This window comes from Callospermophilus lateralis, chromosome 9, assembly GCF_048772815.1.
Source record: "Callospermophilus lateralis isolate mCalLat2 chromosome 9, mCalLat2.hap1, whole genome shotgun sequence".
Classification (NCBI taxonomy): Eukaryota; Metazoa; Chordata; class Mammalia; order Rodentia; family Sciuridae; genus Callospermophilus; species Callospermophilus lateralis.
The window spans coordinates 6,412,850-6,436,958 of NC_135313.1; the positions used below are offsets into that span (position 1 = coordinate 6,412,850).

Genomic DNA, 24,109 nt, shown 5'->3' on the forward strand with positions numbered 1-24,109 from the left:
TTTTTTTTGAGATGGTTTTTGCTAAGTTGCCCAGGTTGGCCTTGAACTTGCCAAGCCTGACCTCAACTTGAGATGTTCCTGCCTCAGCCTCCCAAGTAGCTGGGATTATAGGCACACCCCACCACTACCTGGCTAAAGTGCAATTGTTATCACACATAAAAATTTCAGTTGATAACAAAGAATTCAAGGGCAGTCATTGCTTAATCATAAATACTAATTCTCTCTCTCTGACCCTCTGAACTCTCCTACTCCCATTCAGCACCACCCAGTGGGCAAAGGTCTGGTATAGACTCAGGGAAATAGAATTCAAGTCTTAGCTCGGATTCTCTAACTGTGGAACCTTGAGTAAAGTACTTAACCTCCTGAATTCAGTTTCCCCTCATCTGACAAGGGGCAGTGGCAGGACCAACTGCATGTTGGAATGATCAGTGTCCAGCAGGCAGCTTTCCCTTCCCTTTCCCCTCCCTTCCCCTTTCTCCTCCCCATCCCATGGAGGCCAAGGGCCAGGACTTTTCACCTCGCTAAAGAGACCCCACCCTTAAACTGGGCCCCTAAACTCCACTGAGCCTCCTATCTCTAGTGACCTATATAGGGTTCTCCTACCTCTAGTGACCTGTATAGGTATTGTTTCGCCTTGCTTACCCTTTCTGGATCAGTGAACTTTGCCCGCCTAGAGCACCATTGCACCCCCCCTTCTCAATAAAACTCCTTTTGGTGCCTTATTCTTGTTTTGTGGTTCCTGGCCTCGTGACCCTTTTCTGCTTTACAATCAGATGTCCTACATACTGGCACGAGCCAGGCACTCAATAAATTCAGGAATGCCTGCTCTCCAGTTTTTTGCCTCAATGTCTCAGCCCCCACTTTTCTCTGGGCAGTACCCTCAACTCCTTCAGAATATGTTTCTGGCACTGCACCTCCCTGCAGTCCCTGGGCCACATACTCAACCTGCCTACAGACTTCCTGTCTTCTGGGGGTGGGGTCAGGGGAACCTACATGCCAGTGGAGACAACTCCACAAACACAAATGTGGAGGCTGAGCCGAGCCAATGTTCCACATCCCGAATGCTGGCTTACTAGGTCAGCCAGCTGCTCACTTCCTGCCACACTCCCCCAGGGTGGCCAGCTGCAAGTCATAGCAAACCAGCACCTGGAGGGCTATATCAGGACAACTTGGCACCAAAACAATTCGGAGGGCAAGGGCTGTTCTGACCTTTGGTATCCAGGGATTGGCCATCCAACCCTCCCTCTGGCTTTCCCACCCACACAGTTCCAAAGGTCAGGACTATTAACGTCCACCCTGACTTAGGATGTCCTGGGGTCAAGCAATGCAGGAACCAACAGGCTGGTCCTCACCAGGCAGTACAGGGCGGAGTCCAAAGCCCTTGGCTGGCCCAGAACTCCAGCAGGAGCTAACCACACAGACCTGTGTGCTTGTGGCAAAAGGCAAGGGAGGATGTGTTGGGGGGGTGAACAGGAGCATGCCATCCTAATTGCCCCTTTGCTTGGGTACCTGAGAGAGCAGTATGGGCTGGATTGATGATGCACTGTTCCCTCGTTTTGGGAGAAAAAAAAGAGAAAACTGTCTGCTCTCCTGACCCACAGGGTTTGTCTTCTACAGCAATAGTAGCATAGTTCCAGAAATGAATCCTCATCTCTGCCAATACCAGGGTGCCTCAAAGTCACACCAGGTCCAAACCTTGCTTTGTCTTTGAACCCATGAAAGGTTCCCCAGAGGCCCTCCACGTCTCCATCCCAAGCCCCAAGACACAGAGCAGCCAGGAATCCATTGGACAGCCTCAGGCATTAGAAGTCTTCACACTCAGGAGCCCAGGCCCTATCCAACCCTCTGCTGTGGCACTAGGTCCCCAAACCCAACCCAACGGTACACCTCACACATAACATTCTCCCCTCAACCCTTGCCTTCAGCAAGTGGGCTGAGCAGTGGAGAAGTCTCCAGAACCCTTTTACCTGCTCCCTAGAAGCATGGCCCAGAGCTACACATCCCCAAGTCTTCCCATGGCTGCCAGGAGAGGTGCTCATCCCCCCTGGCATCACATTAGGCTCCAGGCTAGTGGGTGCCATGGGCCAGAAAGTGCCCTAGAAGCACCCCCATTATGTTCCTCTCCTTAGGGCCATCTCCCTCCCTGACTCAGAGCATCCCCTCCTTCTTTATGCCCCACCTCAATGAAGCCCACTCCACCCAGGAAGCCCACATGGCTCATAGTAGACCCATTTGTCTGGAGAAAGCTATCCTCATGGCCAAGCTCTGCTGTCACTGGCACTGGGATTTGATCAGCCTCCTTGAGCCAATCAGATTCTCCTTCCCAGGAACTACAAAGCAGGACCTGGACCACAGAGCTCAATTCTTGGTGCTGAGTCACATAAATTGTCGTGCAAATGGCAGGTCCCCAAGCTCCTGGGATGAACCCCCAGAGCTTGGCAGATGTCTGCCCACCCCAGCAATGGGAGCTCAGGATCTTCCTTCAGTTGAGTTCCCTGGCCACTCCAGGGTCCTTCTACTACATTCCATTTGCCCCTAAAGCTAAATAAATCTGATTTTGTTGCTCACACTCAATAGAAACTTAACCAACTATCCAGGGCTCAATCAGGGACTTGACCCCCAAAGTGGAATCAGCAACAAAGGGTATTTTTGCCCAACTTGTTCTCTGCCCCATTAATTTCAGGAACCTCTTTAAGCAGAACCCTGGGGCTAGGATTGGTCAATTAGAAATCTCTCACCATATGTTTCCAGAGAAACAAGTTAGAGAGACCAGGACCCAAAGCCTCCTGGACACCCCAGGTCCCACTGGGTAGCACATTGACTTCCAGACACCTTCTCCCCTCAGTGGCCACTGCTGAGCCATTCTGTGGTGGCTGGCCTTTCTTCTAGATAATGCCCCTTTCCCCCCAGGAGCCAGGGCGCTAAAGGCGGCAACTTCTGCATCAGGGTCAGAAGCTCAAAGTCCCAGTCAATCAACCTCACTTGCAACCAGGGATCACATGACACACTTTATTTCCAGGAAGAAACTCAGACTTTCCTATCTAGCACAACTGAAGGGATGACTGTGGGGCTTTGCTCGTGGCACCAGGAACTACGGCCGCTTGCGGGAGTCTGAGCTGATATTTTCACTCATCATTGACAGCCTCCTTCTTCCCTTCAGCAGTGTCTCCCCCATCTTTCAGATTTTGGCGAGCAAACTCTTCAAAAACCAAATTTGCATCCTGAAAACTAAAAAGAAAACAGAGACACCTTGTTCAGTGCCCTCTCAGAGCTGAGGATGAAATCTCAAGAGAACCAAGACCCTGATCTTCTTTTGGTAGCAAAGGAATGAATCAAGGCTTTCCCCAGGATGGAACAGGGGTCCATGCCATTTTCCTCATGTTTTTTTTTTTGTTTGTTTAAAAGATTTTTTTTTTTTGGTGGGGGGGTACCAGGGATTGAACTCAGGGGCACTTGACCACTGAGCCACATCCCCAGCCCTAATTTGTATTTTATTAGTAACGGGGTCTCACTGAGTTACTTAGTGCCTTGCTAAATTGCTGAGGCTGGCTTTGAACTCTGGACCTTCCTGCTTCCGCCTCCTGAGCTGCTGGGATTACAGGCATGTACCACCACACCCAGCCTGTTTAAAAGTTCTTTAACCAAAAGGAGAAAAGAAGAGAGCCCACAAGTGAGAGATACACCGGGCATAGCCCTTGGGAGCTAGGGGACACAAGGGAAGGGCACAGAGACCCCAAGAGGGGTCTGTGCAGGAGGAGGAGTCACAGGTCAGAGAAACAGAGCAGAGATTGGTGGCTTACCTTTCCTTTGCTGTGAGCCCAGAAGGAAGGAGAGAGGGAGAGAGCAGAGAGAAGGAGAGGTTAAAATCAATTCCACACCAAGCGCCTGGACTGTCTCCCCCTTCAGCTGAGCAGTTTGAGGGGTAGTAAGTTCTGAAGGCGTCTTTCTTGGTGGCTGGGTGACTTCTGTTCTTAGCCTTTCTCTCTGCATCTTTAGCCATCACTCTCTTTTGGTTTTGCCTTTGATTTTTGAGGACACTGATGGAACCCAGGGCCTCATACAAGCTAGACAAGAGCTCTTCCTCTAAGCCACACCCCAGCCAACCATCACTTTTTTTACAGGATGCCTGAAACTGCCATAATCTCACCTCTAGGACCTCTTCCCTGATTGTCCCCACCCTTCGTATGTCACTCCTCTTTTCAAATTATTTCTTCTTAAGTGTCCTTTGGACCCCATTGAGGTCAGAGTCACATGGAGACTGACCATGCAGCTCCAGGCACCAGCCCATCAGGCTCTCAGGATGATTCGTAGGGCCTGATGTATACCAGCACCCTGGGTAAGGGTGTGCACTAACACCTGAGGACCACCCCCTCATGCCTCAGTTTGATCTTCTGGGGTCAGGTTAGGTTTTCATGTGGTTCATATCCCCAGATGAGTTGCTAACCGTTTGGTATGCTTTGTTCTTTTTTAGTTTTCTGGTCACCTAATAAAGTTCTGGTGCAGTTAAAGAGCTTCAGAAACTGGGGAGCAGTGGTTTGATGGTGAAGTTCTGCTTTTGTGTCTCAGGCCTACCTAGAAGCCAGAACAGGAGGGAATATCTGTGAGGACCACGGAGCACAGAGACCCAAAGAGAGCCTAACTCATCAAACTTTTCCCTGACAAGAATACCCGGGAGCCCTACAGTGATGAGCAGAAAAACCCACTAACTGGGACCCTCATCCCTGAAAAGGCAGTCAACAGGACGGATCCAATCAACACTCTGGGGTTTGGTGGATGCTCTTGGCAGCAGACAATAAAAACACTTTTACTTCCTCAGCACTTGCTAGGTACAAATTGCTTGGCCCCTGGCTCTGGCAAGGCCTAACTATAAATCATGCTTTCTCTGCTTAGAATCTACCACCTCTACTCAGGGAGTCAGGAACTAGGCAGAAAATGAGAGCCATGAGATTTGGTCACTCTTAGGTCTCAGGAAATCAGAGTTTTGTAACCACAGGATGATTTGTCCTAATTCTTGCCTCCAAAATCTCAGAGGACAAAAGATTTTATTGTTTTGTCCTGACACTGTGAGATGTCCAATGTAAGGGCCATAGCAACAGAAACATCAAAATGATACATGGGAAGGAAGAGTAACTCTTCGGCAGCAAAGGAACCGATCAAGGCTTTCCCCAAGATGGAACAGGGGCCCACGCTCCTGTTTTTTTTGCTTAAAAGTTCTTTAACAAAAAATTTACTCACAAAGTCTGCCTAAAGCTCTTTGGGTGGTTATCATTTGAATGTCCTTAAAAGAACAATTGAAGATTGGGACCACATTTTCAAGACTGAATCTGGGTTTTCCCAGCTTAAAGTCCTAATTACTCCCAAATAAATGTAAAAAATAAAGACCATTTTTATGATGCAAGCATAAGTGAATCAAAAATGTAAGATTAACTATTTAACCAGAAGCTTTTGCCAATGTGCTTTTGCCAGAATTTGAATCTAAAATATTTGGAAAAGATATTTTGAGACAAAATATTTTGAGCCAAAACCTAAAATAAATATGAGGACTCATTTTAATGGGGAAATACCATCTCATTTTCAACATAGAAAAACTATTTGTCAAATACGAGGAAAAGAAACCCTGCTGGTATATACCACTTTTACTTAAAAGTCTTTATTATTATAACTATGGAGAATTCTCAAACAGGTTGATTTTTCTATTAACCTGCCTAATTATATAGGGGAGAATTTTTCCTTGGAGTTTCTAAGATGCACCTGGATTAATTCTGCTGCCTCATTTACTTTTTTTTTTTTTTTTTTCCAACACTTGGAACAAAACTCTGGGCCCATGCTTGCTAAGTATATGCTCTACCACTGACCCTTCATTGAGCTTTTTCTTTTTTTTTTTTGGTACCAGGAATTGAACCCAGGGGTACTTAACCACTGAACCACATCACCTTCCCTTTTTGTATTTTATTAGAGTCAGGGTCTTGCTGACTTGCTTAGGATCTTGCAAAGTTGCTGAGGCTAGCTTTGAACTCACCATCTCCCTGCCTTAGCCTCCCAAGCCACTGGGATTACAGGAATGTGCCACTGCGCCCAGCTCATTGAGCTTTTCTTAAAAGAACTTCCTTAAGATCTAACTCTATATCACCCAGTTCTCTTTACAGTGACAATTCAACAAGGCTGATGTTAAACACAGAGTTGTACACTATCCTTCACTTGACATCCATCAAGAGCCAATGGATTTATAAGTCAAATGAGCCAAGATGTGAGGATCCTAGCCTGACCCTCTTTTCTAGTCTTTTCTGTATTCTCTTCATGATGCCTGTGAATGCTTCCAAATGATACATTAGGACTTTTGTTTCCAAATGAAATTCAAAAGCCTTGGGCTCTCAAACTAAATCATCCTAAAATCTAAATCTAGGTCTGTTGACAGCAGAGGTTCTGGGGTTTTCCATTACATCCTCCACATAGGCTCCAGGGGGTGAACAGGTGAGTGCTCTCTTCTGGGTAGCCCAATTACCTTGTGGATGTCACCTGGTAACCCCAAGACGAGGAATGAGTACCAATAAGTCTGCCAGGGGAGAAGAGCTCGAGACAGCCTGGACAATGGCACAACTAACCTGGGTCCTCAGGCTGGGGGTGCATGAGACGGAATGGTACCTCAGTGGCCACTTCGCTAGAAAAAAAGAATGTAGGCTGGTTAGTAGATACACACACACACACACACACACACACACACACACACACACAGGGTTAGTGGCTTCATAAAATATCCCCAGGCCCAAGCTGAAAGATAATTTAGTGGAACTCAAAGCAAAACAGAAATCAGAAAATAGTCAAGTGAGATTTCGCAGTGCATTCCCTGGAATGTGGTCCAGGAACTTCACTCAGGCATGACTGGGCAAACAGTGTTTGAAGTTCCCTGTGCTGCTTAATAGATGTAGTGACATATGTTATGGGAGGAGAAGAGGCAAAATCCGACAGGAAGGACAGAGTAGATTTTGTCGTTGTTGTTTTGGGGTTTTGGTAGTCAGGACTGAACACAGGGGTGCTTAACCACTGAGCCACATCCCAACCCTTTATAATTTTTATTTTGAGACAAGGTCTCACTAAGTTGCTCAGGCCTTGCTAAGTTGTTGAGGCTGGCCTTGAACTTGGAATTCTGAGGGAGGATGGATTTTTAAATAGTCTTTGCAACAAGGTGCAACATCCTGAATGTGTTAAAACCTGTGTGAGGCTGGTGTGTCAAGGGTGGGCACAGAGAGCACAACAGTCTGCTGAACTCCAAAAGTTAGAGGGCTTTGGGGCGACTTGGAATTTATACCAAAAAGAAGGAAGGAAAGGAGTCAGGAAGGAGGACGAAAGAGAGATTCAGAGAAAGGGAGAACAGAAAGATGAGAAGAGAGGTGAGAAAACAGGCTCCTCCTTGCATTCTAGGGCCCCCTGCTTCCTGCCCAGGGCTGACCTCTGGGCCAAGCACATTTGTTTAAATAACACAGGTACAGATAGGATCTAAAAGAAAAGGGTGTGACCTGGGTTCTAGATAAGAGATGAAGATGATAAGAATTGGGGTAAAAGACCATGTCAAGTCAATGCTGACTCATTTATTTCTAATTTTTTTTTCTTTTTTTCTTTTTTTCTTTTTTAGTACTGGGAATTGATCTCAGGAATGCTTTACCAATGAGCTAGGTCCCCATCTCCCTGTCCCCCCATCCCCACTGCCCTTTTTAAGACAGGGTCTAAGTTGCTGAGGCTGATCTTGAACCTGCAAACCTCCTGACACAGAGGGAGGAAATCACTGGGATTACAGGAGTGCACCACCACACCTGACTCAAATTTGTTCCTTCTTTGTGCATGACTTAAAAGGAAGCTGTCACCATTCACAATTATCAAAAGATAGAAACAATCCCCCCCAAAATATGCATAATGTGGTATATCCATACAGTGGAATATTACTCAGCCATAAAAAGGAATAAGTACTGTATTAGTTCATGCTACAACACAGACGATCCTTGAAAACATTATGCCAATGATAAAAGTCAATCAAAAAGGCTCCTTATTATACAATGGCATTTATAGGCAATATCCAGGATAGTTAACACTGGCAAGCAGATTAGTGGCTGCCAGAGGCTGTGGGAGGGGAAACAGGAGTGATTACTTAATTTGTACTAGATGTAGTAGACATATGTTATGATATTTTTGCTTTCAGATAGCAAAAATATTCTGGACCTAGATAGTGGTGGTGGTTTTGTAACATTGTAAAACTACTTAATGCTGCTAAATTGTGCACTTTAAAGTGGTTAAAATGGTATAATTCATGTCTTGCACTGCATACAGGTGCAGAAGACAGCTAGACAGCTATGTGGAGTGTGTGGACTTTCTGGAGGAGTCTCTTTGTGAGGCGTTGACCTACTTGTCACCCCAGACACATACTAGTGAGCTAAGCACTGCATGATGCTCCAGAGGCAGCAGCATCACTTCTAACATATGAGTAGAGCTGCCCAGAGACCAGCTTCTTTAGTTCCTCTTAAGAGGAAGGGCTTACTGGACACAGTGGTGTACCCTGTAATCCCAGCAATTTGGGAGACTGAGGCAGGAGGATCACGAGTTCAAAGCCAGCCTCAGCAACTCAGTGAGGCCCTAAGCAACTCAGTGAGACCCTGTCTCAAAATAGAAAAAGGGCTGAGGATGCGGTTCAGTGGTTAAGTACCCCTGGGTTCAATCTCTGGTACCAAAAAAAAAAAAAGGCTTATTGTCCTTGGCGTCCTGCGAATCAAGTGGAAAGGGAGGAGAAGAGACTTACCTGGAGGTGAGTTCTCCCAGAAAGCTAGGAAACACAAAACAAATGGCTGTGGTGACTGTCCCCAGTGGCAATATAACTTCTTTTTTTTAATTTTTAATATTTATTTTTCAGTTTTTGGCAGACACAACATCTTTGTTTGTATGTGGTGCTGAGGATCGAACCCGGGCTGCACGCATGCCAGGCGAGCGCGCTACTGCTTGAGCCACATCCCCAGCCCGTGGCAATATAACTTCACATCCCATTAATCAGAGGCAAGACCTGACTCGGTTCTCAGGTTCCTTGCCCACATTCCCCACTTCCAGGGTCTTTCATTCCTTAATATTCAGCATCCTCCTCCCTACTGTGACTCTTTTTCTCAAGAGGATCATTTAGGATCAAGAAGAATAACTTAGGGTCAAGAATAAGCCACAGAATCATAGAGGTCTCTATGAGAACTCCTTACAGTTGCTCTATTCTTTTATATCTGCAAGGTGGGATAGTGGGCATGACTGGTTTCAGGACCCCCTGGGGATACTGAAACTTCAATGTTCAAGTCTCTTATTTAAAATGACGTGGTGTTTGCATAGCATCTTCACCCATTCGCCCATATGTTCAAAATCAGCTAGAGATGACTTAAACCACCAAGACAATGTAAATGCTGTATAAATAGTTATTAGACTTTATCATTTAGGGGATAACAAGGGGAACGTCTGTACAGTCAGCACATATGCAGGTTTTTTTTTAAGAACTCTTTTTTTTTAATAATTATTTTTTAGTTGTAGTTGGACACAATACCTTTATTTTATTTATTTATTTTTATGTGGTGCTGAGGATCGAACCCAGGGCCTTGCATGTGCCAGGCAAGCACTCTACTTCTTTTTTTTTTATTTACATATATATATATATATATTTTTTTTTTTTCTTTTTTTTTTTTTTTTTTTGTATTACAATTCAAGCACTCTACTTCTAAGCCACAATCCCAGCCCCACATGTGCAGTTCTTTTTTTTTTTTAGTACCTTTTTTAGTTGTAGATGGACACAATACCTTTATTTTGTTTATTTATTTTTATGTGGTGCTGAGGATCGAACCCAGGGCCTTGCACATGCAAGGCAAGCACTCCATTGCTGAGCCACAGCTCTAGCCCCCACATATGCAGTTTTTAAAAAATATTTCAATCTGCAGATGGTTGAAGTCACCAATATGAAACTTGAGGATAGGAGGACTACCTGAATTTGCTTTTCTGGACTGCTAAGGGAAACTCCACCTGGTTTTAGATCCTCACAAAGGAAAGAAAAGAAAGCACTATCCAGGGCAGGGGCTGGGGCTCAGCAGTGGCGCACTTGCCTGGCATGTGTGAGGCATTGGGTTCAATTCTCAGCACCACATATAAATAAATAAAGGTCTATCAATAACTAAAAAAATATTAAAGAAAAAGAAAAGAAAGCACTATCCACTTCAAAAAAACACAACAAATGAAAACTTTGTGCTAACAAAATACCTAAAATAGACCTGTGTTCTTTGTAGCCCCAAGCAAAATTTGGAGAACTCGTTACCTACCCAGGACCCTGGTACATATGCAGGATCTGCCTTTGATCAGAAGAGAGACTTTGGCTGTGGAATTTTAAAGGAAAATGAGAAGCCAAGGTGTTTTTGTTTTTGTTTCCCTTTTGGTGAGATTAAAGACAAGGAAAAATCAGTTTCATTAAAATAGAAAATTGTTTCTTTAGAGATGTCAGCACTCTTGTATGAAAAGGAGCCTCCCGATTCTGTGATTCCATGTTAGGGGAGGGAAGATGCAGTCCCTCCTTGCTGGTCAGATGCCTCCCAAGATGCAAACAGATGAAGGTCACTGAGAGTCCACTGGGCAGCCATTGTTCTTTCTGAGGTACAATGTAACATGAAACTGATTCTCATTTCGCTCTCTAGCGCTCTACAGCGCTCTACCCGGTGGTGTGCAGGTGCAAGCTGTTTTGGCCCAGGGTACGAACAGTGCAGTATTTCACAACCTTCTTTTCCAGGGACAAATAGAATCCAACCCAGGCCAGCAGAGGAGCCAGTAGGCTCTGCCTCCACTGCTGTCTGCCTGTTAGTCCTTCAGGAAAGAGCAGTCCCAGGCCAAGAGGGAGCAGGCCAAGTGCCGGCACTTACCCTGACACGGTGAGCTTCACCTTGATCTGGTAAGACACCAGGATGCCCATGATGGTGCGGTCCATGCCCTCTTTAAGGCTGCCCAATAGAAAGGAAGAGCAGAGGGTGAGGAGGCAGCAGGAGGCACAGCCTGTGAGGGGATTCTTGCTCCTCCAACCAGGGCCACTCATCTGGAGGCTGCTTCTCGGGAACTGGTGAACTGGACCAGGTCAGCCTGAGTCCAAGGACTGCACATACACGTGAAGGGGTGCAGGGATGCCTGCGTCTCCTACTCCTGCAGTCCACAGAGGGAGGAGTGTACTTCCTCCCCTCCTCTGTACCCTGGTCAGCCAGCCTCTCCCCAGCCTGCTCCACCATCTCAGCAGGGCAGGCAGAGTCCTCCCAAGGGCTTTCCCTGCCTGGGGATCTGTCTCTGTAACGGTCTCCCACAGGCCAGGCTCCTTAACTGAGCTTTCCAGCTTCCCTGTAGTGTGAGAAATCTTTCAGGTTCAGTTTTTTGGGGAGATGCCTCTGCCATCTCCTACCCACTGCCCCACTGCCTGATCCTGCCTTGCGCCAGCCTTGCGCCAGCCTTGCCAACTACAAGCCTGCTCCAGAATGCCCTCCTTCTCCTCTCTTGTCCCCTAAGACCCCAAGTTATAGTTCCCCTCCTTTGGGAAGCTTCCCAGACACTGCCAGGGAGCACTGGGACTCACTCCTCTGTGCCCTGCTCATGGGAAAGACACGTGGTACCCTATTGTAGCCCTGATCACAGGAATTGTGACTGCTCTGGACCCTGCCCCACCAGCACCCAGTATGTGCCTGGCAGTGAATGTTTAAGTGAGTGAATGAGGTGCATGAGATGTGCCCCAAAGAGGGTGAGGTATGACTTTCCTTGACAGAAACTTCACTCCAAATCTCCTAACATGCGTGGAATTCCTGTTATCTGATACACACCACAGTGGACATTTTATCACAGGTTTTTATCTCACACGACCCAATGAAGAAGACTTAAGTGTTTCAGGACGTCCAATAACAGGAATTAAGGCATGCAAATTATCATGAGCTGGACGCAGTGGTGCAGACCTGTGATCCCAGCGGCTCAGGAGGCTGAAGCAGAAGTCTGGAGTTCAAAGCCAGCCTCAGCAATTTAGCAAGTCCCTAAGCAATTTAGTGAGAACCTGTTTCAAAATAAAATATTTAAAAAGGAGAGAGGATGTGGCTAAGAGGTTATGTGCCCTTGGGTTAAATTTCCAGTATAAAAAAATTTATCATGAAATACTAACTAAAATAATGTGAATAATGATAGAGATCATGATGGAGGACCCTGCCTGAAGGCAGGGGATTGAGGGCAGGGGAGATTGCGTTGACAGCTCTGGGATCTGGGATATGGCCCTGAAAGTTCTAGTCCAGAGACCAAAATCTGGCCCAGGAACATGTGCACCCAGGACCACACTGATCCCCAGAGAAGCCTTTTTACCTGGAATTGTGGAGAGGGTCACCTACTCAGCAGAGAGGGGTTGCCACCAAAGGGAATAAAAGAGGGTGTAAGCTTGAAACTCCACACTTCTGCTGGGATTGGCTCTTGACCTCATGTTAAATAAGGCCAAAAACCCAAGGAAGAGAACGTACTTTGTCACAGGCCGGAGAATACCCTGCAAGCTCTCGCCCTGCCGCCTCCAAGGTAATGCCAACAGACCAGAAGTTGACCTATCTGACTTGCATGAGCCCACGGCTTGGTAGACTCACATCCTGTAAGGCCAACAGTGAGGTCAGTGAGTATTTTCACTGTCAAAGGATTTTCTGTGAGTGGGTTGCCAAGTTACTGAATTAGATTCTGGAGCATGTTCACAAGGCAACAATAACAGAGAAACTGACACCACAGATCTGCTTCCTCAAGGGCACGACAGTCATGTTATGGACAATGGCACGCCATATCATAAACATGTTTTATAGTTTGCGGAGTCATTTAAAACATGTACATTTCTCCACGCCTTGTGAGCAAGGTGTATTTATTCTCATTTTATGGATAAGGAAATTATCCATAAGATGAGCCAGAATGAGAGACCTGTCCAGGGTCAGTAGCTCAGTTAACTGGAGAGCAAAGTCCACTCCTTACCAACTCTCCAGTCAGTGGCCTACTGGGGCCATGGAGGGACCCTCCAGCACATCACCTAGGGAGAGGGCAGCAAGTGGGTCTTGAGCTGGCACATGGCTCTGACCACAAGCCCTCAGAGCCCTCCAACAGAGAGACTCCCAGAAACAGAAGCCCAAAAGGGTGGCTAGGAGAGCAGCAGTGTTGACTTCTGAGCCTTTACTGTACAGTTTTTTCTAGATCTGTTGCCTAAATCCAGCGAGTGGATCTTCCTTCCTCCCTTCCCTCCCCACTTTCTTTCAGTGCTAGAAATGAACTCAGTGGCACTCTACCATTGAGTTACATCCCAGTCCTTTATTTTGAGACAAGGTCTTGCTAAGTTGCCCAGGCTGGCCCAAATTTAGACCTTCCTGCCTCAGGCTCAGAGCAGCTGGGATTACGGGCAGGTGCCACCATGCTTATTTTCCTATAAAACTCATTGACTTCTGCAGCCCTCGGGATCCCACTTTTCACCTTTCCCAGAGGAAATAAGTGGATGAGCACAGCCAGCTGCATGGCTTAGTTGTATGCTTAGGACAGTGCACCAGCTAATGACGCTTTAGGAAACTAGCAGCTGACATTGCTCAGGCTCCTTCTGAGTGCTGGGCTCCATGCTGCATGCAGCTTGTGTAAGTCCTTATCACCACTCTGTGAGATTGAGACTCTTATCACCCTCCCCGCTCCACTGAGAGACAAGAAAACAGGTTCTCAGAGAGCTCAAGTCATTTGCCCAGAGCCACCCAGAGTATGCAGTGGAGTGGGGGTACCCAAGGCTGTGTCCAGAGTCCACCAGTGTGATCACCACCTTGTTCCAGATAGGAGAAGGAGCCTCATTTGGGCCTATGGGACCTGCACTCTCTACCATTAATGCCAGCTGGCCTGTCATGCACACCCTGAGCCCAGGGGACAGACCTGCACCAGCTAGCACCAACAGGACTTTCATGCAGTAGCAAGGACTCACATGGTGCTGGAGGCAAGGTTTGTGTCCTCATGCTTGATCTTCCCATCCAGAGCAATGCCTCTTCTTTCTCGATTGTTAGCCAACAAGGGCAACAATGTCAGGGTCTTGGTAAAAGTGTTATTAGGTAACACTTTTTCTCTGGAAGAAGAACAACAGAGAGGAGAGTCACCATCAACCCGACCAGACCCTATTTGTCATCCAGCATTTCCAGGATCCAAATTCCCTATCCACTTACTGGGAAGAGGATCACATTGTTAGTGAAATTGCAGAGTGGATTGGCAGCAATATCAGGACATTGCCTCAGACCTCCCAACCTGCACTGAATGGCTGAATTTCTAAATAAGACAAACGGGTCCCAGGTCAGAGACCCCAGCCAGTCTCCTAAGGCTCTATGAACCCCACACTATTTTGCAGTGGACCCATCAGGGCAGTGTCAATAAGCCTAGGTGGGAAAGGTCCTTGTTGCCAAAATCTGTCACCAGGAGACTGATGGTGGGCTGGTGAGCAGGGTAAGGAAGGGGCCTCCATCTGTGGCCACACAGACCAGGCTGATTCAGGTACAAAGCAGCACACACTTTTCCTCTACTTGGTCTTCTGGGTCATCAACTGAGCTCTGAGTTCCCCAGCATCTGACAGATGGCAGGAACCCTGTGCCAAGAGGCCGATCTGGGGTTGTGCTTGGGACACAGCATCACCAAGATCACAAAGCAGCATCTGAGGCTGCAGAACCAACTCTGCTGTTCACGTGCCGGGCACCAGGCCTTGGTGAGGGCTGTCTGTACGCCTCTCATCTTGTGCTCTGCCAACCCTGTACTCAACAGCCACACAGTCGCAGCCTTAGGCTGCAGAACCCTGCGTGCCAGCAACACGCCCTGCATCCTTGTACCAGCCAGAGGAAGGCAGGGTGTGGCCTGAAAACACTGCCCGGGAGCTGGCATCAGGACTACTTCCCGAGAGTGTTCCAAGACAGCTGGAGCCCGAAATGCCTCCGCAGAAGGGTTCCCCTATTTGAGCTCACTGGGGAGTTTAAAGTAACTATGGTGGATCCTGCCTCTGGTGGATATAGGAAGCTCTTCATAGAATTTTGTATGAGTCCAGGATGGCCCACATCCTCCCACCTAGGTCTTGGGGCAATCTATCAAATGAATTAGATTTGGGCAGTGGCATTGACAAAAATGGACTTTGCATTATTGTAAAAGTGACAGAAATAGAAAGGGGGCCCTGGGACTGGGCTGCATGATGGCCTTTCCTGAATCAGAGCTTGCCAAAGGACTGTGGCAAGGCCTTAAGGCAACTTCCAGGGCCTTCAGGACCTGGTACTCAATGGCAGGCAACAGATTGAAAATCAGGTTCGACCTGGTTTGAGGAAGCCTTCCCACTGGAGTCCCAGGGTCTGGCACAGTAGCTCATGCTCTACAGCCTTCTGAGTGGCCTTAGCCTAAGACCCACTAACACGATCTGACCCAGCTTCCAATCTCCCTCCCCGACCCTTGGGAGGATCTTAGAATGGTTTTCAGTCTCCTGAGACTCATTTGACCCAAAGACTCAAGAGTAGGCTAGATAACAGGGTATATAGTTAAAAACTCAGTTAGGACTATTTGCCTAGTTGTTTCTGAGCATCTGCCAAAAGGCCAGCTGGGGCTAAGACTCCCCAGACCCCAAGGCTGGCAAGGATGTGCCCAAAATGTGGGACAGACCCTAGGCCTGGCATTAAGAAGTCAGCTAAGGAGTTGTGGTTCTTTCCTGCTTCCCTCCACTGAAGGCCTATATTTAAACTTAAGGATGAATTTGTTTTGAGTAATAGTTTATCCTAAAGTTGCCTTTTAAATATTGTGCAATATTATCTTAGTGAATCAGTTTATCTTTCCTCACCAACAACCCCTCCTCTCCACCCCAACCTTCCTTTGACCCTGGTAATGTTTTCTACATTCAGTGATGTTTAGAACATGCCAACTAGATAAAGTGGAAAAGACCTTCTGGGGTGGGAAATACCCCTGCAACATGTGTATTAAATGTTTCTGGGCTCAATGGTGCATACCTATAATCCTAGCCACTAGGGAGGCTGAAATAGGAGGATTGCAAATTTGAGGTCAGCATGGGTAACTTAGTGAGACCCTGTCTCAAAATGAAAAATAAAAAGGTCTAGAGAAATGTAACTCAGTGGTAGAGCCCTTGCCTAGCACATGTGAGCTCTTGATATAATCCCCCACACCACACACACACACACACACACACACATTAAAAAAAAAAATGTATCTGACTTCCTAGCACAAAGTGCAGCCTGCTTTGTCTTTCATGAATGAAGGAGCCACTGCAGGATTCTCATTTGTTTTTGACTCTATCAAAGGGAGAAAAATCATTCACAATGACAGGCTAAAAATGAATGCATCTTAATCAAGTTACCATTGGTATGAAATTTTCAAACTGAATAAAGGAGCAAAAGAAAGTCCTAGCCTGCTGACTGCTCATTTGGCCATCTGCTGGGGTAGGGTGGGGTTAGCAGAAAGAGTCCACATTACCAAGGACTCATGTCAAGGATAAATAGGCAGGCCCAGCTGTTCCCGGAGGGTGACACATCCACCTTGATTTCTCCCCTTGTTTGTTTGAAGTCATTGCATTGTTCTCTCCAACCTCCTGTGACATGGAAGGCGCATGGGGTGAGGTAAACAGAGCTAAGATGCTAACTTTCTTGGCATCCCCTGAAGTGAGAAAAGGGGAAGGAAGCAAAAAGCTGCGGGGCTGGCTGGGCATTCTAGTTCTCAGCATGAAAGAAAAAGGAACTTGACAGAGAAGGTTGGCCACCCCGGAAGTGGAAATGCAACTGTTACTTACTGTGTTTCCTCCATGGCCACAGGCTTGACGTAATAATCACTTGAGTAGAGAACCACATTGGCCACTTGCTCCACTGCAGAGGGAGGATAAGAGGCAGTGATCAATGCTGGGCCCCTCATGTATGTGCATGGTGACTCCTGGCCTTCCTGGAGACACAGCAGGGCTTTTCTCTCTGAGGGTCATGTTAGTCCATTTCTGGCTTTCTCAGAAAACTCTTGTGATTCCCAATTCTGTCTTCAAGTCATTTCTCTTCACCGATAACCTGCTTTATGTCAACTCCCACCCATTAAGATGACACTAGCATCTGGTGAGGGTTTTCTTCTGCATCACAACATGGTGGAGGGTGTTGCACATTGAGGCAGAGCATGAATTGCTAGTTCAAGTTTCTCTTCCTCTTATAAAGCCACTGATGTCATCATGGGGTCCTGCCCCCATGACCTCATCTAGCCCTGATCATCTCCCAAAGGTCTCACCTCCCTGCAGTACGCATCCAGAGTTGGCCATCACAAGGTGGCCACTCAAGCTGAGATAGCCACACCTCACACTTTACAGAACACTCTCAAGGGGACCTCTCCTGACAGTCTAACCCAACCTGGGAAGATGAACAAAGAGCTGCTGCTGTGGATGCCGGTCGGGCTTCAGGAGACTTAGCATGAACCCACAATTTAACCCTATGTCTTCTATCCAGAGCCCTTCCCACTATACTTGCTGCACTGATCAACAAAAAATTGTCACTGACCAAAAAGGAACACTCCTTCCTTGGCTTCCCTGAGCTCAGGCACAATGAGGCCCTGTGGGAAGGGACAGCATGGGAGGTTGGAAACAGCATCTGTCAGGGATGTCACCAAGACAAAAGACAGCCCTAGCGGGCATACGGGCTAATGAGATGACCTGTAAGGTTGCTGTCCCTCTGAAGACCCATTGCCTATGGCCCAACAAAGATAAGTAGGTAGTTCCCAAGGCCCAGAGGGTTTTACTTGGACCAGAGAGGGATCCTGGTGAAACAGGATAAGGCTGAGAAATTCTCAAAGGTTTTGCCTTCTAGTTTTAAGAAGGTCCTACCTAAGACTTTAATCTTCTTCACTGTCTTCTCTGTGTTATTGGTCACTGTCACAGTCACAGGGATGGGTTCCCCATGGAAATATATCTGAAAAAGTTAGAGATGTCAGAAAGGAGAACAGAGTGTGGGGACATCTTTATTAGGTCTTTCTAGGTTCAATTACTTTAACTGGAACAAGCTTGATGAACTCCCTACTTTTAAGGAAGATGATGCTTTCCTCCAGAGAAGGGTCTGGAACATGTTCTGCCCTGTCTACAGGAGGCTGAGGAGGGTAATGGGGCTCTGAGAGTCACATAAGAGGAAGCTGGAGGTCCTGAGTAGGACTGTGAGGTTCTGGGAACAGGAAGAGTGAGGTGAAAGGAAGCCACGGGGACACTGGGTGATGAAGTTCTTCCCCCAGCAATCACATGGAACCCAGCCCCAGTGGGCACGTGTGCACACGTACACTCACGCATGTGCACACTCTGCATGGGTTCTTGCCAACACATGAGTGAAACTGCCTCGTCTCCCAGAAGGATCAGAGAGAGCCTTAGCCCGCAGGGCTTCACCTTTTCCACCATGACATACCTGATGGATGGTATCGCACACAGCCGCCCTGTGTGGCTGACTTTCCTGGGAGTAAATAATTTAGGGTGACACACCTATGACATGACATTAGAGAGTTGAGCAGAGAAAGGCCAGTGAGAAAAAGGGCTCCCCAGTCTGTGGGGCCCAGCGAGGGCAGTGCCGCTGGTTAGCCCTGTTCTGAGGCTCAGTTATGGAAAGAGCCATTTACAGTCCCTGGCCTTCCACGACTCCTGAGGCAGAACAGCTTGCAAGGCACCCACACAGCTGGGGCCCCAGGATACTACCCTAGAGGGACGCGGGTTACCTCTTTGCTGAGGGAGACTGCAAGGTGCAATGGCTTGTCAGACATGAAGAACTGCCAGGAGGCCTCCGCCTGGGGCTGTGGCCCCATCTCAGATGGCGCGTGCTGGACTTTGCGGATGAGCAATCGCACAGAGCTCCTGTGGAGAAAAGGCCGGAGGATCCCTGGGATTAGATCAGCCACTTCAGCTCGGCCTCTCTTCTCCCCAGAGTCCTGACAGAGGTGGGATGGGACAGGCCTGTGCCTGGGACAGCGCTGGGGACTTTCCCACTCCACAGGTTGGGTATCCGGGCCAGAAATGTCCCTGTAGGTCTCTTTCATCGTGTCAGGCTCTGGTTAGGCGAGGCTGTGTGATGGTGTCAGGTGCCTCGCGTGGCCAGGCCCCAGAGCAGTAACGAATTGCAGCTAGTAACTGTTGTAAGCACCAAGAGATGTGTACCATGAGTATGTGGGGAAATGGGAAGGGCTCAGTGAGAAGTCTGGCTGGGTATAACAAGAAAAGTGAGCCAGCTGGGTGAAATGGCGCATGCTTATAATCCCAATAGCCCAGGAGGCTGAGGCAAGAGGACCACAAGTTCGAGGCTAGCTCCAGCAACTTAGTGAAATCCTGTCTCAAAAACTAAAAAGGGATAGGGATAAAGCTCACTGGTTAAGCATCCTTGGATTCAACTCCTTAGAAAAATGAGCATGGGGGTGCTGGGGTTGTAGCTCAATGCTCGCCTAGTGTGTGTCAGGTGCTGGGTTTGATCCTTAGCACCACATAAAAAAATAAACAAATAAAATAAAGGTATTAGTCCATCTACAACTAAAAAAGAAATTCTTTCAAAAAAAAAGAAAAGAAAAATTATCTTGAGTTTTGGAAGGTGGAAGGAATAGAGGTTACTTCTTATTGGTTATAGAGCTCTGTTTGGGGTGATGGGATGAAATTTTTACTTCTGGGTATAAATGTTGGTGATGATTAAACAACATTGGGAATAGAGTTAATGCTACTAAGTTGTATACTGAGAAGTGGTTAAATGACAAATGTCATAATATGCGTATTTTAACACCATAAAAAATTTGTTTAAGGAGGAAGAATGTTGGGCATAGTGGTACTGTAATCCTGGCAACTGGGAGGTTGAGGAGGATTACAAGTTTAAGGCCAGCCTCAGCAACATAGTGAGGCCCTAAGCAACTTAACAAAACCCTGTCTCAAAAATAAAAAGGGCTGGAGATCTAGCATAGTGGTAATGTGCCCCTGGATTCATTCCCCAGTACCAAAATAAGTAAATAAATAAATAGAAATAAAAAAGAAGGAGAGCTGGATACAGTGGTGCATGCCTGTAATCCCAGAGACTTGAGAGGCTAAGGCAGGAGGATCTCAAATTTGAGGCCATCTTGGGCAACTTAAGGAGATATGTCTCAAAGTAAAAAAAATGGAAAGGGCTAGGGATATAGGTCAGGGACCCAGGTTCAATATCCAGGTGGGGGCTCTGGGGGAGAAGAAAACAAAAAAGAAGGATCTGAGAGCTCGTAGGTGGCACTTGATGTTGTGTGCTACTGTCACTTTCTTCGCTTTGTCCCCTGAGATGACCACCCACCAATGCCCACAGGTAGATGGTAGATAGTTCCATCCTCAGCTGCCCAGAGCTGGGGAGGCGCCATCACCCCTGCCACACAACCCCAGGGGAACAGTTCTGTCACATAGAGATAAAATGGGTGCTGTACTGTGGCCACCCCCCACCAACTCCTCACCTATTCCAAATAGGCTCTTACTTCTTTGAGACTTTGTCCTCTTCACCATCTGGGCTCTCTGTGGCAAATGCTTTGACCTCAAAGTCGACCCCACAGCTCTGTTGGAGACAAGAGGACAGACAGAGGGCAGCTGCCAGCACCCTCCCTCCTAAGAGCTGGGATGCAGGTCCCACCTCCCACAGGTACAGGTTGTGGCCATAACTGTTTGTCTTAGCCACATCCCTTTTAGCATTACCCTATGAAGATTCAATTTAGAGGTGTACTTATAATAAAACCCTGACATTAGCATGAGGAGTGAGCCCCCAGTGGACAGGAAGTGGGCCGCCCGATGAGGCCCTCTGGTGGTGTGGAGACTATCGCACAAGGCCTGGCATGTCCCTGCACTCGTAGCCGTCCTTTTCCATGTGACCTTGTGTTGTGTTATGACTTCCTGATGCTTATAGCAGGGGACAGATGTAGGTGATCACAGGGGCTGGGGGTGGGGTCTGTGAATGCCCTGCTGAGGTGAGAACACCCTGACCCCAGTTGGTCAGCCAGCAATGGCCCATGCTGTCAACAGCTCATCAAAATTTTCTTCTTGGGGCTGGGTTGTGGCTCAGTAGTGGAGCACTTGCCTAGCATGTGTGAGGTACTGGGTTTGATCCTCAGCACCACATGAAAATAAATAGAATAAACATTTTGCATCCATCTACAACTAAAATGTTTTTTTCCTTTGGCATCAGGATTGAACTCAGGGGCACTTAACCACTGAGTCACATTCCCAGCCCTGCCCCACCTTTTTAAGAAAGGTTCTCATGAAGTTGCTGAGGCTGGCTTTGAACTTACATTCCTCCTGCCTCAGCCCTCCCAGTCGCTGGGATTACAGGTGTGTGCCACTGTGCCCAGATCCCTTTTCCTATACCTCAAAAATTTAAACAGAAACTAGAAATGGAATTTGGTGTAAAACCTCATTTTTAAATAAAAAAACTTTTAAGAATTTGTGGGTCAGACAAATGCACCTGCCAGTGACCTTCAGTGCTCAGCCCTGGGTGTGATTCCTTCAGCCCCTGCTCCAACCCTCCCTCTGCACTGGGCTCCCACCAACAGCTGGCTCTGCAGGCTTCCCCAGCTGCCAGGGGAGGCAGTGGGTGTCAGCAAAGGCACTTGACACCTGCTGTGTCAAGCCTCAGACTTACAGGTCCTGCCAGGGTGCATTCAGGGCCACTGTAAACTCCAGGTTGAAAATACATACACATCACTGCAAGCCACACCAGGCATCATGAAGCCACCCTGTCCCTGCCCCACAGCCCCACTCTGTGCTACTGCACAAACAGACCATGCACCTCTACAGCCTCTCCCATCTGCATGCTTCTTCCAGCAAAAACTCACTCTCTCTCTCTCTCTCTCTCTCTCTCTCTCTCTATATATATATATATATATATATATATATATATTTGAATAATAACATAATAATTATATAATTTATATATTACATGTCTTTATATTAATGATTATTAATATATCATTTAATATAATAATGTATCATATATTAATATTATATTATTATATTATCAATATAATTAATGCTACATGTAATATGTTAATATTATATAGCATAATAGAATATTATATAATATATTGCAAAATTTTTTTGTGTGTGTGGGTGGTGCTGGGGATTGAACCCAGTGTCTTGTGCATGCAAGGCAAGCACTCTACCAACTGATATCCCCAGCCCTATATTGCATAATATTTTAAGGTCATGACATGTAATTTATCATTCATGCAATGCATATAGATATATTACATCTATTTATTTCTTCATTTGACAATCTCCTACGTGTCCCAGACCTCCCTGGAGCCTACAGGCAGATCTCCAGGCTCTGTACAATGTAGCATCTTGCCTACAGCTCTCCCCACCCACTGACACTCTTTCATCTCATAGAACAGAGAAAATAGGCATGGCCTGATGTAGCCTGTACAGAGATACAGAAAGGTTGCCTAAGAATCTGAATTTTAGGTCTCTCAAAAGAGCACCGTAAGATCTGACTAAACTGGACTTCAGTTCTTGGTCCCCCTCTTCTTGAGTGCGCTTGTCATCCCCAATCTCAGCCATCCTCACCCCTCATTTTCCTGGGCCATGGCATACAGATGTTTCAGAAGCAAGACTTGTAACTCTTAGTATGTGATAATTCAGTCTTGCTGTGTGATGCGCTGGGATTTCCCCAACCTCCATTCTCCTCTGTTCTGTTCCATCCATTCTTTAAAACTGGATTCTATTTTGGAACCATAAACCATAAGGATCCCATACTGATAAACACTGTCCAGCGTGTCCTCCTCCACTGTGCAGGTACAGACCTGCAGTCACCGTCACATCTTAGGACACTGAGAACTCAGCATCCAGGGGTCCTTGCCCCTCCTCTGTGCCTGTAATCCCTGGTCACCCCCATCATCCCCCGGCTTTGCTTCTCTTTCTCTTCATGACACATGCCAAGCCCAGCCTCATTCTCAACGTAGTAGCCACAGTAACACTTTGGAAACCTAAGCCAGACCTGCCGTCCAGAGCCTGCCAGTGATTCCAATCACACCCAAGTCCCTAGATCATCCACCAGGCCCTTTGAGGAGATCTGGCCACACTTTTTTTTCCATTCTGATCTTGGCTTTCTTCCCGGCTCCAGCCCTTCTCACTGAGCATTGGTGCCCCTCTGCCTGGGAGTGTGGCTTGCTCCTTACCTTACCAGAGGGCCTCCCTAAGCCTGCTGAACAAACCTCCCATGGCATCCTCCCTCGCCTCTCACCAGCATGGGGCTCCCACAGTGCCTGTGGCCTTGATGTGTCCTGTGGGTCCTGTTGTCTGTTACTCTGCATTAACAAGTGAGCCCAGGAGGGCCAGGTCTCCCGTTCACCAGGATGTCCCTGGCTAACAGTTGCTGAGGAGAGTGACAGGTTCACAGGGGTCTTATCCTGGCCTCTCATCTTAGGAGTATGTTTGAAATTTTCCATGATAAAAAGCTACATTTAAAAGCCTATTGAAGGGACTCAGAGAGAAAAGGACGCAAAGGGAGAATGTCACATGGAGGCAAGGACTATAGTGATGATCAGCAGCCAGGGAAGGCCAGCTAGCCACAGAGCCGGGAGGAGACAGAGAAGGGTTCCTCGACAGGCTTCAGAGGGAGCATGGCCCTGGGGACCCCTTGATTCTGGGTGTCCAGCACACAAACTTCCATGTTTAAATATCCAAGCGCAGGTGGGCATGCACGTATGCGCACACACACACACAGAGTGCATTGAGGGAAGGAAGGACCCACGGCGTGTTTTGGTTAACTCACCTTCCCTGCATCTTGTGGAGCTGGCTGCAACATCACTGAGCAGGGCAAGGAGTCAGGAAACTGGAAAGAAACAAACAAAAAAATCACTTCTTTCCGAGGGGGTATTTAAGGTGTGACACAGAATCATCACATGAAGTGGGAAAAGGAAGAAGATGAGCAAGAAATAAGAGAGCCTGTTCCACCACACACCTGGCATCCAGGTTAGCGTCGATCCAGAAGCTCTGGGGCAGACACATGCGTGAGTGTGTGCTCAGGTGTAAGTTTCATGGAAATGGTGCAATGTTGAACACGCTTCTGCTCCCTCACTTCGTTACCACTCCCGG

At 47.3% G+C, this 24,109-nt stretch overlaps 1 protein-coding gene across 1 annotated transcript in view; it reads right to left on the bottom strand.

The window, feature by feature from the left end:
• Positions 1-3,101: 3,101 nt before the first annotated feature.
• Sag (S-antigen visual arrestin) overlaps positions 3,102-24,109 on the bottom strand; it is a 30,387-nt gene continuing 9,379 nt past the window's right edge. The window contains exons 5-15 of the mRNA XM_076865967.2: positions 23,787-23,846; positions 20,503-20,579; positions 18,751-18,886; positions 17,882-17,966; positions 16,820-16,892; positions 13,988-14,125; positions 10,914-10,991; positions 8,786-8,809; positions 6,603-6,658; positions 3,801-3,810; positions 3,102-3,228 (exon numbers count right to left, since the gene is read on the bottom strand). Of these exons, the coding sequence (XP_076722082.2) occupies positions 3,126-3,228; positions 3,801-3,810; positions 6,603-6,658; positions 8,786-8,809; positions 10,914-10,991; positions 13,988-14,125; positions 16,820-16,892; positions 17,882-17,966; positions 18,751-18,886; positions 20,503-20,579; positions 23,787-23,846 (840 nt within the window). The 3' untranslated portion in view covers positions 3,102-3,125. The remainder of the gene's footprint in view (positions 3,229-3,800; positions 3,811-6,602; positions 6,659-8,785; positions 8,810-10,913; positions 10,992-13,987; positions 14,126-16,819; positions 16,893-17,881; positions 17,967-18,750; positions 18,887-20,502; positions 20,580-23,786; positions 23,847-24,109) is intronic.